Source organism: Scyliorhinus torazame, chromosome 14 (genome assembly GCF_047496885.1).
Source record: "Scyliorhinus torazame isolate Kashiwa2021f chromosome 14, sScyTor2.1, whole genome shotgun sequence".
In the NCBI taxonomy this organism is placed as follows: Eukaryota; Metazoa; Chordata; class Chondrichthyes; order Carcharhiniformes; family Scyliorhinidae; genus Scyliorhinus; species Scyliorhinus torazame.
In genome coordinates, this window is record NC_092720.1 from 79,366,281 (window position 1) to 79,381,551 (window position 15,271).

The window sequence follows — 15,271 nt, forward strand, 5'->3', positions numbered from 1 at the left end:
GTCATATTCTGGGTTTCATTTCCAAATTTGTCTTTCCTCACTAAAAGGGTTGGAGAAAAAAAGTGTATAAATGCATTTAACATAAAAAAGGCAATAAGTGCTTAAAATGCTATTGCATTAAGCTCAGATGCGGTTCCCCCATATCCATATAATAAATAAGCACCACACACTCATTGTATTGGGAAGTCTCTGGTCTGTATTTGTATTACCCTCAATAGAGGCTATCCTTTCAATGGTATGGCAGTACCATTTTATTAATGCTTGTGAAAATTAATTGCCGTCTGCTATTGCAAGGACTTTGTGGGTTTTTTCAAAAATATTGGGTGGAATTCTCCAATTTTGAGGCGAAGTGCAGTGGCGAACGTAGGAACATGTGGCCCATAACGTCCTCAGGGTGGCAATCTCTGGCGGATTGCCACTCTCAACTGACTTGCCTTTGCTTGGATTCCACGGCTCTTGTTTCGCCCAACCTTCCTCACTCAGGTTGGGTGAGGCAGGAGTATTGAAGCATGTCCGCAGCTGCATTGGCATTGAGTAACTGGGGCAGAGAGGTACAAAACTGCATTTTCCACAGACTGCAGTGAGGGCGTGGCCAGGTCGGACCAGAGAGGGGAGGGCAGGGAGTCAAACCGGAAAGGGGGAAGAGGGCTCAGACCAGAGGAGGGGTCGGACCAGAGAGAGGCGGGTCAAACTGGGTCACACCAGAAGGATGGGCGTGTCCTGTGCGAGGCTGGGTCTAGATTTTTAAAGTAGTTACTCTGGAGTAGAGTGATTTTTTTCCTCTAACTCTTTCAGAATAACTATCAGGACAAAACTGACAGAACCATCCGAAGTTAGCAATTTAAATCACTTCTGTCAGGTGGTTCCCAGCCTAACGTAATTGTCCAGAGGAAGTTAATACTTCTCAGAATCGCAGAATAATATGGTGTAAAAGAGGCTTTCCGCCCATCTAGTCTGCACCAACGCAAGAAAGACATCTGACCTGCCTACCTAATTCCATTTGCCAGCACTTGGCCCATACCTTTGAGTGTTATGTCATGCCAAGTCCTCATAAAGGTCGTTTTTAAAGGATGAGGCAACCCGCCTCTACGACCCTCCCAAGCAGTGCATTCCAGACCGTCAGCACCCTCTGGGCAAAAAACGTTCTTCCCAAATCCCCCCTAAACCTCCACCCGCTTACCTTGAACTTATGTCTCCTCGTAACTGACCCTTCAACTAAGCGGAACAGCGCTCCCTATCCACGCCCCTCATAATGTTGTACAACTCAAACAACACTTGTGTACTTCTGGGCAATTGCTGGGTAAGCCCTTACGTGGAAACATACCAAGGAGATTACGTAGTCATTGAGGTATCCCCCAAATGCGACACTGGCAAACCAGGGAGTTATGAGCTGTAGCGTTTCCCACTGCGCAGGCTGGAAAACACGCCAGAAATTCTGGCCCCGACCTCATTAATGGTCCTACAAAGGCTACGACAGTGAGGCTCAAAACAGAAAACCGTTATGAAAGCTTTGATGAGGCTCAAAGGTTTGGAATGCACTGAACTTGGGGAAAATAAACATGTTTATTATTTAGTTATATTACACAAGGGCAGCATTAATTAAATTAATTGACCATATGTTTCTTTGTATGTCCACATGCGATGAAATAAAGAACCTTGTAATGATTTTTAGCTGGCCTCACTTCACCAGCCTATCTTGGAAAAGATTGAAAATGTATACATGCAAAAAATACAAACATCCAGGTCCGATTATGACAAATGTTGCTACACCCTAAATTAGACCATTGTGTATATGTAGATAATGGCCACTACTGGTGTACATGCTTGCATTTCAAACAGACTGCTTATTGGAGTGACCAGCACGAAGAAATTTAAGGCAAGGGTCAATCATCAAATTGGAGAAATGGTCTCTGTGTTAATCCCAGATGACAGAATAATTGCATCATTACAAGTGCCACAATGGAGTCAGATTTTAGTTTAAAAGATTTTTTTTTAAAAATGCTTTGAAAATTTTACTTGCCAATTTATTGTTTTGTTTTTCCCTGTTTTGGCCTGATATAGCTATAGCTAATACATAACCCTTGCTGATTATTTACAAAAGATTACGCAACACCTTTAAACCTATTTAGGTATTTGCTGATCATGAAACCATTAAATCAGAACCAGGTGAAAATAAAAAATGTTTCAAAGGCACTTTAGAAAAGAAAATAGTAGCAATTTCTTTATACAGCTTTCAATCATACACTTTTCAAAAAGTCAAGCACTCATTGGGAACATTCCATTGTATGTTACACATTATCAAAAATAATTTTGCCGATATTAGATATTAGAAAAAAGCTCATCTCATCCCTGGTTCCCTTAATACTTTCTTTTTTAGATAGCATACTTAAAATTGTCATAACATTTTAAAATGATAAAAAGTTAAAAACTGATTGAGAATCTTTGTTCACAATTCCTATTAAATTGAGATCTATGCACAAACAAATAGCCAAGGTTTGGTCTTAACTTTTATTAGATACTGAAGCTTCATCTCAATATATGGAGGGTAATGTAAGCTGATGGATTCCACTGAATTTCCATTGGCTTAACTGTCTGATGACTGATTAAAATCAGCCTCCTGGCCTGCAACTATTTGAACTGTTTTTGAATAACAGGCAAATTTTCAATTTAGGATGATTATAAACATCGGTGAGGGGGACTTTAGATCAAGTCTAGTTTTAAGTAACATGCACTGAATAATGGGAGCATTGCAATAAAATTTAGTTCAATCTAGATTGGAAAGAGGTGGTTTTGGAAATCACACTAACTCACTGCATATTATAAAATGCCTCAATATTTAAGCAGTAATTCACCCAGCTTGGAAGTAGTTCCTAGAATCGCCTTTATCACAATCTTTAGATTAACAAGCATAGGAGTGGATGCTTTAAATGTACTATACCTATATAAATATATATTTTCTGACAAATTAAGGTTATCCTCTGATGCTGCGTATTCTGCACCCCACAGTGGAGCCAGAATGAGTCTAAGTAGTTGTGCCATTCAAGAGAAAAGGTCTGTTCCAGTGGATGGCTTAATAGAGGGGCAAAACTTAACTGTATTCCAGCTGATCACTAAGGTCATCAGTTAAATTCTCTCCTCTCCCCTTACCCCAGCCTGAGTGCCTTGTTTTTTCTAAATTTGGAATATCTTTGGCTGGCAATCTGTTGGAGCGAATTCGATTATAAAAGAGACAGATTCTAATCATGTACTTTTTGGATTACACAATATTGTTAATTCCTGATGAGTGCATTCAATCTACAAATTTGGCTACATTTTCTGTACATGTGAATACGGTTCATGCAAAATCCGCACAACAGGAAAAATGTGAGGATAGATAGTGCGCTTTAAAAAAAAATTTAAAGTGCCCAATTCTTATTTTTCCAATTAAGGGGCAATTTAGCATGGCCAATCTACCTACCCTGCACATTTTTGGGTTGTGGGGGTGAGACCCACACAGACACGGTGTAGCCACCTGGGTTGGCCACTTCCCGACTTAAAATGGAGATCCGCAAAGGATGCAGGGAAATTCAGTCAAGCCAGGAAAAACTAGCAGGTGCAAAGCTTCCTGTGCATTAGAACTTGCAGAAACCCAGACAGCACTGGAACCAACAGCCATCTGCATACTAATGAACGATCCCCAGGAACAATTGAAACATTTAAGGTGAATAAGGCCAAGCCAGACTCCTCGGCGCCAGCAGGAGCCAAGACAAAGGAAGGCCAACGGGCACTTAGGGAACGCCCAGCTATCAGGGAACAGCTCCAGTATTGGAGAAATCGATCCAAGTGATCGGAGCCTAGTCCAATCACTTAGAACCAGGTATGGGGTCTGTCCAAAAGGGCGTGAAGCCCCTGGGGACTATAAAATAGAGTCCCCAAGTTCAATTCGTCCTTCTTGGCAGGGTCACTCAGCAGCTCGAAACAACTCTCGACAGTGACCTGCCTAGCTGCCGCATCAACCAAGTAAGTCTCCAGTCAACGCACGCTACGAGATAGGCACTCCTAGCTACCAGTCCATACCAGCTTTTGAATCCTGCAGACTCAGAATCGAACCAAAGGCCATTTGTTCCCCTGACCTGGTGGGCCAGTTCCAAAGCTAAGTATAGGCCTTTTAGTGTTAGAGATAGTCTAGTACGTAGAGTTTTATCCATGAGCAGTGATTGACTGTGTATAATAAATGTGTTTTGATTTGAATCTTACTAATTGGTGTGTTGAGTTATTGATCAGCACTTGAACTTGAACCTCATGGCGGTGTCATAAAGATACCTGGCGACTCTGGAGCAAAGGTTATAGAAACAGAGCAAATTAAGTAAAGACACACAGAGCAAATTAAGTAAAGACACAAAGAGCAACGAATTAAGAGCCAACCAAAGTGAGCAACATTTACTGCCGACATCCTGACGGGACCTGATTTAGAAATGGCCTAATCATTCCGGGAGAACCCAAAATTTGAATTGAGAATCCAATTGGGAACAGAAAAATCACAAGTGTTCAAGCAGTTCTGATCAATCCTCATAATTCGGAAGCATGTTAATGCATGCGTAACTAACAGGGCTAGAAGGTAAAACTGACAGATTTTTGTTGCGAAAAACTGTCGGGTGTTTGTATTCCGGAAAATAGCGCACGCCATACCCGTGTTTACAGCACCGCCTTAGTACCCCTCGTCCCAAATTTTAAAAGAGCATTCAGATAGAGAAAATGGAAATGAAGGCAATGGAACACCTTATGAACCCCCAGGAATTTGAGGTTGCAGCGACCAACAGCAGAGTAGGACAGTGTCCCATTTGGGAAGAAGAGATCAGAAAATATCTCAAAGGGAAAGGATGGCCCCTTTGGAGTGAATTCTGTGATAATGAGGAAACAGGGCCCGGGAGTATAGGACATACTTGGTGGGAGAACCTGTCAGAAATCCATAAGAAAAGCTTATAGAAATCTCGCAAGCCGATGGCAATCGTGTCCTGTCTGGCACAATTGCGAGGCACAGAGGAGGTCGTTCAGACGCTCCGCAAAGAGATAGAAGAGAGACATCAAATTAGCAAGGTCGATATTAATGAGATCGAGAGAGAGAGAATATAGATTTAAGAATTAAGAAGGAAGTTGGCAGCAAAGGACGGAGAGGGGGATGATGCCATGGGGGCACACCAGTCTAGTCTAGCGCATCTGAGCAGCTTCCAAACCCAGTACGATAAGGCCTATCAGGACACGCAACGTGCAGTCCTGGTAAGAGAAGAGACAGAGAAACAGGTAGAAGCATTCCCATCTAGGACAAACACGGCAAAGACTACAGCGAAGATTTTAACCCACCACATCTTTACGAGATGGGGACTCCCCCGCAGCATTGAATCCGACCAAGGTTCCTATTTTACGGGACGTGTCATGAAGAACGTCCTCACGATATTTGGCATTACCCAAAAATTCTACATCGCATACCAGCCCCAGTCAAGTGGTATCGTGGAGCGAATTAATCGGACCCTAAAGGCAACCCTCAGGAAAATGGTCCAACAAAACAGCACCACTTGGGATTCAGTCCTCCTTTTTGCACTAATGTTTTTGCGTAACACTGTTTCGACATCCACAGGATACACCCCACACACTCTTTATGACCGGACGCCCCATGAAAGGCACAGAATTTTTATTAGGACTTGACCAGCCCCGAAGTGACGGCCCTCTCACACGAGAACGCAGTGAAACAACTAGTTGAGAATGTAAAAACGGCTCAGCTAGCAGCCGCAGTAAAATTAGGCACCAGGAAGAAACAGGGCAAGGCCTGTTTCGACATGACAGTACATGCAACTGAGTTTGATGTAGGACAGCAGGTCATGCTCTCCATCTACAACCCCAGCATGTTCCTGTCACCAAAGTATTTGGGTCCGTACTCCGTTGCAGACAAAGTAAGCCCCTCTGTTTATAAGATCAACTACCCCAACGGGAAGACCGCGTGGTCTCATATTAACCAGCGCAAGGCATATGGCTTGCAGTCTAACCACACACACCACGTCATGCTCGACGCAGCAGACCACGTCCCGCCCACAGCCCACGTATCCCCACCCTCCCCCAACGCGTCCATCTCATCCACGGACTCTACCTCGACTCCACCCCTGAACTCTAGACTCCGCCCCGGCATGCCCACAGACAGCGACAGCGACTGTGACACAGGCAACAGCCACAGCACGCCTCCCTACTATCCCCATGCAACAGGACCCACACCCAGCGAACCTGAACACGATTCGAGTGATCCCTTCCGGATCACATTCCTTGACAAACCTCACCAAAGACCACCACCCTACGATGACGACCCCGACTCCGTCCCCACAGAATTAGGCACCACTATTTGGCACCGTGACAATTCGTACAGGCTCATCCGAAACGACGAGATGGACCCTAAGTCACACCATGCAGCTTTAGCAACCCTCATCCACTCAAGAGTATGGCATCCGGGAGAAGATGATGACTTTGAGTCTGACTCCCAAAACGAGAACCCCTTTGCGACCCTGTTCTTAACTGATAACTGAGGTGTCCAGATGATGTTTTAAAAGGAACCACTTGGGAGAAACGGTGTCCTTTCTGATGGAACCTGCAGCATGTTTGTTCAATGTTTGTTCGTTAATGTTATCGTTAAGTGTTGTTTGTAAATTCGGAAGTTTCACGGCCGCACGCCACCACTCCGTTGACGCCCGGCTGTTAATGGAACAAGTCTGTCCCAGACAATAGTTCAGAGGAACTAGTCTGTCGACAGAAAATTGTAAATGGAACAAGTTTGTCCCAGACAACAGTTCAGAGGAACTAGGCTGTCAGCAGACAACAATCATAAGTACTCTCCTGATTCGAAGGTAATCACGAGAGGCAGCCCCCACGACGACCACATTCTTACCCGTTCTTGCCGGTTGCTCAGGCAGTGGAGAAACGGCATTGGTCTCCGCCCTGCCTGAGGACCCCCCTCTGGTCAACTACGCTCGGGTAGAGCACATATGGCATTGATCACCGTCCTACCTGGGGATTCCATCCAAACTTTACCTGCCGCAGCCCATACGCACCCCGTTTTGGCTCAATTACGTTCAAAATTCTTTTGTTTGGTTTAGCAACCCTTAGGATTGCTTCCCTATGCTATTTACATCCTCAAACACTGAGTTGGTAAATCACACAGGCTGCGAGACGGCTCGCAGTACGGCAGTATTTTCTTAGATGTCTTATCCGAATATTCGTACTTTTTTTAAAAAGAGGGAGTCACACATGGTGACCAATTATAAAGGGAAGTTGGCACTAAAAGACAGACATGCTAACGTTCAAGATATTAAACAAGATAGTAACAGAAACTATGCTTGATTTACAGAATTCCAGAAGCTCCAGGAAGAGAGAAGAGAGGAAAAAGAAGAGAAGAGAAGAAAGAAGAAAACAATGAAGACGTCATACGTGTTTTTTGTTATTGTAATTTGTATTCGGTTACGCGCGGACGCGAACCCCCTGACTCCAAACACCCCGGCCGACAATGATTCACTTCCCCATAGCACCCAGAGCCCAGTGACAAGTAACAACGCACCATGATGGTGTGATAAGTTTATAACATATAAACTTTCATACGTAATTGAATCCCTTTTAGCATTGGCGATATTCTGCAGCATCGTGCAGACTATCCGCATGAGAAAATGGCGAAGGAGAGCCTACCACTCTCGCACCCCGGTATACAGGATGAGATCCCCTATTTTCGGTTTTCACCAGGTCCCCGAACCCCTTGATCTACAATAAAGGACATTCGTTCGGCGTCATTTTGTGAATAAAGGCAAATGAAAAGCCAGAGGAAAATGTGAATGCTGCTATTATTTTTGTATTGTTAGGAAGTTAGTATGTTTGGTGTTAAAGTGAGTGTAGTTTATGGAAGATAGTTAGAGGTTCCGTTTTTTTAATGTTGCAATACATGTCCCTGTATTGACATAGCGCCACTTAGAACTGTCAGTTAAAAATTTCTTACATAGTTATGGTCAATGTAGACGCCATGGAAGAGTGCTCGCTGGATCAGAGAGTGAAGGTGACGCAGTTATGTTATCCTTCACGCTTCGCATTAGGGATCACAAGGAGGACGTGTAGCCACCTGGGTTGGCTACTTCCCGACTTAAAATGGAGATCCGCAAAGGATGCAGGGAAATTCAGTCAAGCCAGGAAAAATCTAGCAGGTGCAAAGCTTCCGGTGTATTAGAACTTGCAGAAACCCAGACAGCACTGAAACTAGCAACCATCTGCATACTAATGAGCGATCCCCGGGAACAATTGAAACATTTAAGGTGAATAAGACCAAGCCAGACTCCTCGGCGCCAGCAGGAGCCAAGGCAAAGGAAGGCCAACGGACACTTAGGGACCACCCAGCGATCAGGGAACAGCTCCAGTATTGGAGAAATTGATCCAAGTGATCGTAACCTAGTCCAATCACTTGGAACCAGGTACGGGGTCCGCCCAAAAGGGCGTGAAGCCCCTGGGGACTATAAAATAGAGTCCCCAAGTTCAATTCGTCCTTCTTGGCAGGGTCACTCAGCAGCTCAAAACAATTCTTGACAGTGACCTGCCTAGCTGCCGCATCAACCAAGTAAGTCTCCAGTCAACGCACGCTACGAGATAGGCGCTCCTAGCTACCAGTCCATTCCAGCTTTTGAATCCTGAAGACTCAGAATCGAACCAAAGGCCATTTGTTCCCCAGACCTGGTGGGCCAGTTCCGAAGCTAAGTATAGGGCTTTTAGTGTTAGAGATAGTCTAGTAAGTAGAGTTTTATGCATGAGTAGTGATTGTCTGTGTATAATAAATGTGTTTTGATTTGAATCTTACTAATTGGTGTGTTGAGTTATTGATCAGCACTTGAACTTGAACCTTGTGGCGGTATCATAAAGATACCTGGCGACTCTAGAGCAAAGGTTATAGAAACAGAGCAAATTAAGTAAAGACACAACGAGCGGCAATTTAGCGTGGCCAATCTATCTACCCTGCACATCCTTGGGTTGTGGGGGTGAGACCCACAGAGACACGGGGAGAATGTGCAAACTCCACATGGATAGCAACGGGCCGGGATCGAACCCGGATCCTTGACGCCATGAGGCAGCCGTGCTAACCACTGCACCACCATGCCATCCAACCGATAATTCTCAAATACAGAGGAAATTAATGGTTTCAATGACCTGAAAACTGCACAAAACAATAAGATTATTCTATAAAAAAACATCATTCAATAAAGCATTGAAAGAAAAGAATGAATAATACAATAGCCAAAATAGTGAAAAGTCTATACAAGATTTCAAAAAATGTGGAAGAAAAGAGAAAAGATGCAGAAATTTAGAAGATAAATACTGGAAATATGCAGTAGATCCACTACCCCCAAGGATGAAAAGAAACAGGCTAGGCAACTGCACTCACCCCAACATTCCTGAACTACAAACAGAGAATAGGTAATATCTGAAATGCAAGCGACCCACCCTATAACCACAGCTAAATTGAAAAGTGGACTAAAGTCAATGTCCAGTTTAGAGGGCTGCAAAGTATAGTTGAGATTTAAGAGTTTGGTTGAAATAGTGTAGGAGACTAATGACAGAAATAAAAATGCCATTAGGATGGAAATTAATGGGGCCAGCCAGCTGAAGGACAGGTAAAGAGGACACCTAATGAGCATTTGGTTTCCGCTATATGGCTGTACGTGTGCACCTACACGAAAAAGGTGGAAATATAGAAGATAGAAACAGACAGATAGTGAATTGATAGACTTGCAACCTTCTTCCAATCTTAATTTATCCATTAATCTAGTCACAGTTGCTTTCAACAGTGCTTAATAAACCTGTTTCTTATTCTGCACTTGAATTGAGGGGACATTTTGAAGGACACCAGCAATTACAGACAGATTTTGTTGGTATATGTTTGAGGTAATTGGCACCTAATCAAATTGGATAGCAATGTCTTGTAGGGCAAAAATGTATAAACTTGAGCATCAAAAGCTGTATTAATCCCCATTTCTTCAGTTCCCTGCGACTTCAATATTGTAAGCAAAATATTCCAGTAGAAGTAATTATGGACTGCATCAACAGCACATGTCCTGGTTAGCAATGGGCAACTAGTATCTGGGTTTGTATTGTTCACCCATCATGAAGGGCCAACTAACTGTTTGTTGCCTCTGGTAAGTTTTTGTTCCTAAACTGTATCATTGACTCCTGGGACAGGATTTTGTTTTTGGGTCAGGACCAAATGGGTTCAAATGGGTGTCTCAATGACCCACTGTTCCAAAGAGTGACCCAAAGTGATTTTCTCTGAAATGGTCAATTTGTGACCAGAGGGGGAACCTGCTCTCCAAATAAGCATGTCAGGTGAGCTGTCAAAGCTGAAGGGCCAATAGGAGATCCTTCAGCAGTGAAAGCTCTGCAGCCTGCCATTGGAGGGCTGTGACTAGTGGTGTTCCACAGGGATCAGTGTTGGGACCTTTGCTGTTCGTAGAACAATTTGGAGGAAAATGTAATTGGTTTGATTTGTAAATTTGTGGACGACACAAAGGTTGGTGGAATTGCGGATAGCGATGAGGACTGTGAGAGGATACAGCAGGATTTAGATTGTTTGGAGACTTGGGTGGAGAGATGGCAGATGGAGTTTAATCTGGACAAATGTGAGGTAATGCATTTTGGAAGGTCTAATGCAGGTAGGGAATATACAGTGAATGGTAGAACCCTCAAGAGTATTGACTGTCAGAGAGATTTAGGTGTACAGGTCCACAGGTCACTGAAAGGGGCAATACAGGTGGAGAAGGTGGTCAAGAAGGCATACGGCATGCTTGCCTTCATTGGCCGGGGCATGGAGTATAAAAATTGGCAAGTCATGTTGCAGATGTACAGAACCTTAGTTAGACCACACGGAATATAGTGTTCAATTCTGGTCACCACACTAACAGAAGGATGTGGAGGCTTTAGAGAGGGTGCAGAAGAGATTTACCAGGATGTTGCCTGGTATGCAGGGCATTAGCTATGAGGAGAGGTTGAGGGACGGCCTGATCGAGGTCTACAAAATTATGAAGGGCATAGACAGGGTGGATAGTCAGAGACTTTTTCCCAGGGCAGAGGGGTCAATTACTAGGGGGCATAGGTTTAAGGTGCGAGGGTCAAGGTTTAGAGGAGATGTACGAGGCAACTTATTTTACACAGAGGGTAGTGGGTGCCTTGAACTCGCTGCCGGAGGAGGTGGTGGAAGCATGGACGATAGTGGCGTTTAAGGGGCATCTTGACAAATACATGAATAGGATGGGAATAGAGGGTTACGAACCCCGGAAATATAGGCAATTTTAGTTTAGACGTGCAGCATGGTCGGCGCAGACCTGGAGGGCTGAAGGGCCTGTTCCTGTGCTGTACTTTTCTTTGTTCTTTGCTCTTTATTGCAATTAAGAGGGAGGGTGCTTTCAACTTGGGGCCCAGTCAGCAACTTGAATTTTAAAATTGCCACAGCTCCACAGCTGTGACCAATTAAGCAGGGAGGACCCCAAAACTTGCTTGGGAGTGCTGGTTCCCCATTCTGCTGCTAGATGGCTGCATCCAGGCAGCTGACCTGTTTCTGACATCAGGAAGGCCCATAGATCAACTGGAAATTTCCAGTCAGACCCTGATAACTGGCCTCAATTGCCTTTTTACCTTCATCCCCAATTCAGTCTCCAGCAAAATGGCCAGAGCCATGTTGCTGCCAACAAACAGGCACGCCCACCAGTGAGGCGTAATTACATGCCTGCCTGCCTCCATCCTTGCCTCTATTTCGGGTGAGAAATCTGCCCCTGGTTTCCATATTACACCTTAGGTGCCATTTATCACTTACAAAATACAGGCTGTTCCACAGGCTGTGGATATATCTCTGCACATTTTAGAAGCCGATGACAAAAATGTTTTGAAAATCTCTTTAGCATATTAATATTCCATATTTTAATTTCTACATTAATGAAAAAAGAGAGATAGATAGAAAATTACTAGTCAATTTATATTCAAACATTGTGCATTCATTTCTGCAAAATACTTAGATTTTAAGGTAATGAAGTAAAGGAATTAGCAAAACATATCATGTTGACCAGCTCTAGTCAGCAATGCCCAGCTCGGAGGAGGCAACTAACCTGAAACATCTGCCTGATTTTCCTGCGAGGTAGATTCACATTTAGTTTATGCATCAGCTGATAGATTTCCTCAATGCACAGTAAGCCATCTCCATTCCGATCAGCTTCTTCAAAGGTCTGTTTCATCCATTTAAAAAAGGATATTAAAGAAAATCTAAATTGTAGAACATAGTGAGCATAGCAATCAGGTTTACTGAAATGCATCATTGTTCGCATGTCCACACTAACAGTAAAATTGATAAGATGAGTTTTGAATGTTTGCTTATTGTTGTGAAACAAATGTGTTACAGAATGATATTTGCAATTCAACAAAATTATTAAGACAAATTTCAAGTATATGTAAACATGGGCCAGCAATATAGCATGGATATGGTGATGAAATCATTATGGTGCCTGGCTTGAAGCCTCAAGGTCATGCATTCAAATCTAACATGCGAAGTTGGGAAAATAAACTGGTGACTTGTGGACTAGAAGGACTTGGACCATTCCCTTAATGAGGTGAGATGAAAACCGGTTTGTGGTCATCATTCCAAAGGATATTGATCATGAATTCTCTGTCTTTTCACAAGTGAATCTTCATCTTTAATTCCAGCCAAGAGGTATTTTAATCCAGTTATCCAAGTGCGTGCATCCTCGCAGTTGGATGTTACCAAATCCAATGCCTCCCTATGACTGCCATGGTAAACACTAAAGCAGCAGCTCGAATCAAAGCTCCCTTCAGCATGCCGATGAAGGCTTCCTTCTAAAACTTTACAGATGGAGTCAATGGTAACTGAGGGAAAGGAGGAAAAAGATGAAAGTCATTTAAACGCACATCAGTAGTTTTCACAAATCTTCTAATTTATTTTACAATTTCATCCATTTAACTTCAAATTGCTTTTTCATTTGAATATGGTGTGGCCGTGAACCAGTGTTGAACATCAAGATACTAGCCTGCCATCATAAGGAAGAAAAGCATCAGTAAATTAATCTTCAAGACCAATTAAACTTGGGGCTTTTTCCAGGCAGTACAGAAATCGTGCTCTTCAAGAATACAACACTTTGCATTTCTTCCACTTTAGTGGTTGCATTTCTTCCACTTTAGTAGTCGAATTCATTCAAGTAATATATTCATTCTTTAAAAATGGAAACAGATTATGTACCTTACAGATTTCACAATGCAACTTATTGAGTCATTGACACTTTTTCAGTTCAGTGAATGAATTTTGATACAAGGTCTGCGAATAACTTGCCCATTATACAAAAACATTCCAAGCGCACAAGGTGAATTTTACAGTGAGTCTTATTGCTGGCCACCCACTGTAGTTGTGACCGACTTTTAAAAAGGCAGCCCTGTAGTGATGTTAACCTGCAGGTGGCCTCAACAAACTGAAAGTGGGGCTTTCGCTCCTCAGTGGAAGTCTCACCCTGGAGAGCTGCTCATCAATCTGATTAGGCACAAACATGGGGTACCACTTGGGGGCATGCCCTCGATGCACACAAGGTACCCTCCAAAGGAGGTAACCATTATTTCCTTTACATTTTTTCACCTCGGATGGTAGAAATGCAGGATTTCCATCTCATCTGTCTTCCACTGCCCAGCATTTTATGGCAGTGGAGATGGAATAAAGCCCTTAATTACCACTTAATTAGACAATTAAGGGCTTCACAATGCCTAAGAAGTGGGTGGCCGAGTGGGCACCTTACCCACCCATTGTATTATGGGGAAATGGTTATTATGAGGGCGGAAGGGAAGGCAGTGATAACCACCTGTCATAATTTACATGCTCTCCCCTCTGAAAACACAGCAGTTGGGAGGCTGCAAAATCCACCTCCTGGGCATTCAATTGTATATTTACTCATGTACTTTAATTGAAAGTGATTGGAAGGCAAGAGTGAAAAATTCTTACTTTTTGCCTTTTCGTTTTTCCTAGATGGGCGCCATCTAATGCATGTCCTGTGCTCATCCAGGTAGAAAAGGCGAACCAAGCCTTTGCTTCCACCTTTTAACTTCACCATTTGAGTTCCTGACTGCATTACACTCATACACCTTTCCACTGTGGAAAAAAAATCAAAAAAGGTCAGTAACAGTCAATTCATAAAAATAAAAAAGCAGGTTTGATGTAAAAATGTTTGTTGATTAACATGCTGCGGTACCTCAAAACTACATTAACAGATCCATTCAGTACTAAAATCTATGCAAATTATTCCAATAATATAACAATTTCCAAGAGTGTTCTCTTTTGCAGATGGGAAAAAAGAGAAGGATGCAAGATAGAACATTACGTGATATCGAGGGCCGAAGGGCCTGTACTGCGCTGTAACGTTCTACGTTCGATGTTCTGTGGTTAAATTTTTTGTACGTTTCATAACTTCTATCAAAGGAAAGGCACACATTCCCGACATAGGTAAGTCGATGAGTTCAAACATAAATATTTAAGTAAAAATACATTAACTTTTCAATGAAATTTAAAACCTAACATACCCTTTAATGTGAGTATAAAAAGTCAGAGAAAAAATACTACTCTAACAATATTTTTCCATTAAATATTGAAGTCGGGGCTGTTTAGCACAGGGCTAAATCGCTGGCTTTGAAAGCAGACCAAGGCAGGCCAGCAGCATGGTTCAATTCCCGTAACAGCCTTCCCGAACAGGCGCCGGAATGTGGCGACTAGGGGCTTTTCACAGTAACTTCATATGAAGTCTACTTGTGACAATAAGTGATTTTCATTTTCATTTCATTTTAAAAAGACAGGCACGCAAGAAATTTCACTTTAATACAGAAGTCGTACAATCCAATTCCTAACTCCCTTCTCCACAGCACTGTGAATATACCACACACACTGCAGTGGTTCAAGAAAGCAGCTCTACCACTATCTTTCCAAGGGTAATTAGGGATAGGCAATAAATGCTGGCCCAACTGACGATAGCCACATCCCATGAATGAAATTTAAAATTAGTTAATTGCTGCCTTTGACCTTGCGACCCCCAAGTCTCGTCTCAACCCATCTGGTCACGACCTACAGTTTGGATTTGGATTTATTGTCACGTTGTAGACATGCAAAATGGCCACCTGCAAAGGACTATGGGAATTGTGGTCAATTTGGGACACAGACAGGTACACAGCCTCTGTGTATTGTGCAAAGAAACCA

General features: G+C 43.0%; 1 protein-coding gene across 1 annotated transcript in view; it reads right to left on the reverse strand.

Annotated features, from left to right (window-relative positions):
• The window catches only part of plch1 (phospholipase C, eta 1), a 251,627-nt gene that overhangs the window by 110,869 nt on the left and 125,487 nt on the right, over positions 1-15,271 (reverse strand). The window contains exons 3-5 of the mRNA XM_072474403.1: positions 14,030-14,176; positions 12,679-12,912; positions 12,141-12,268 (exon numbers count right to left, since the gene is read on the reverse strand). Coding sequence (XP_072330504.1) covers positions 12,141-12,268; positions 12,679-12,912; positions 14,030-14,176 — 509 coding nt within the window. The remainder of the gene's footprint in view (positions 1-12,140; positions 12,269-12,678; positions 12,913-14,029; positions 14,177-15,271) is intronic.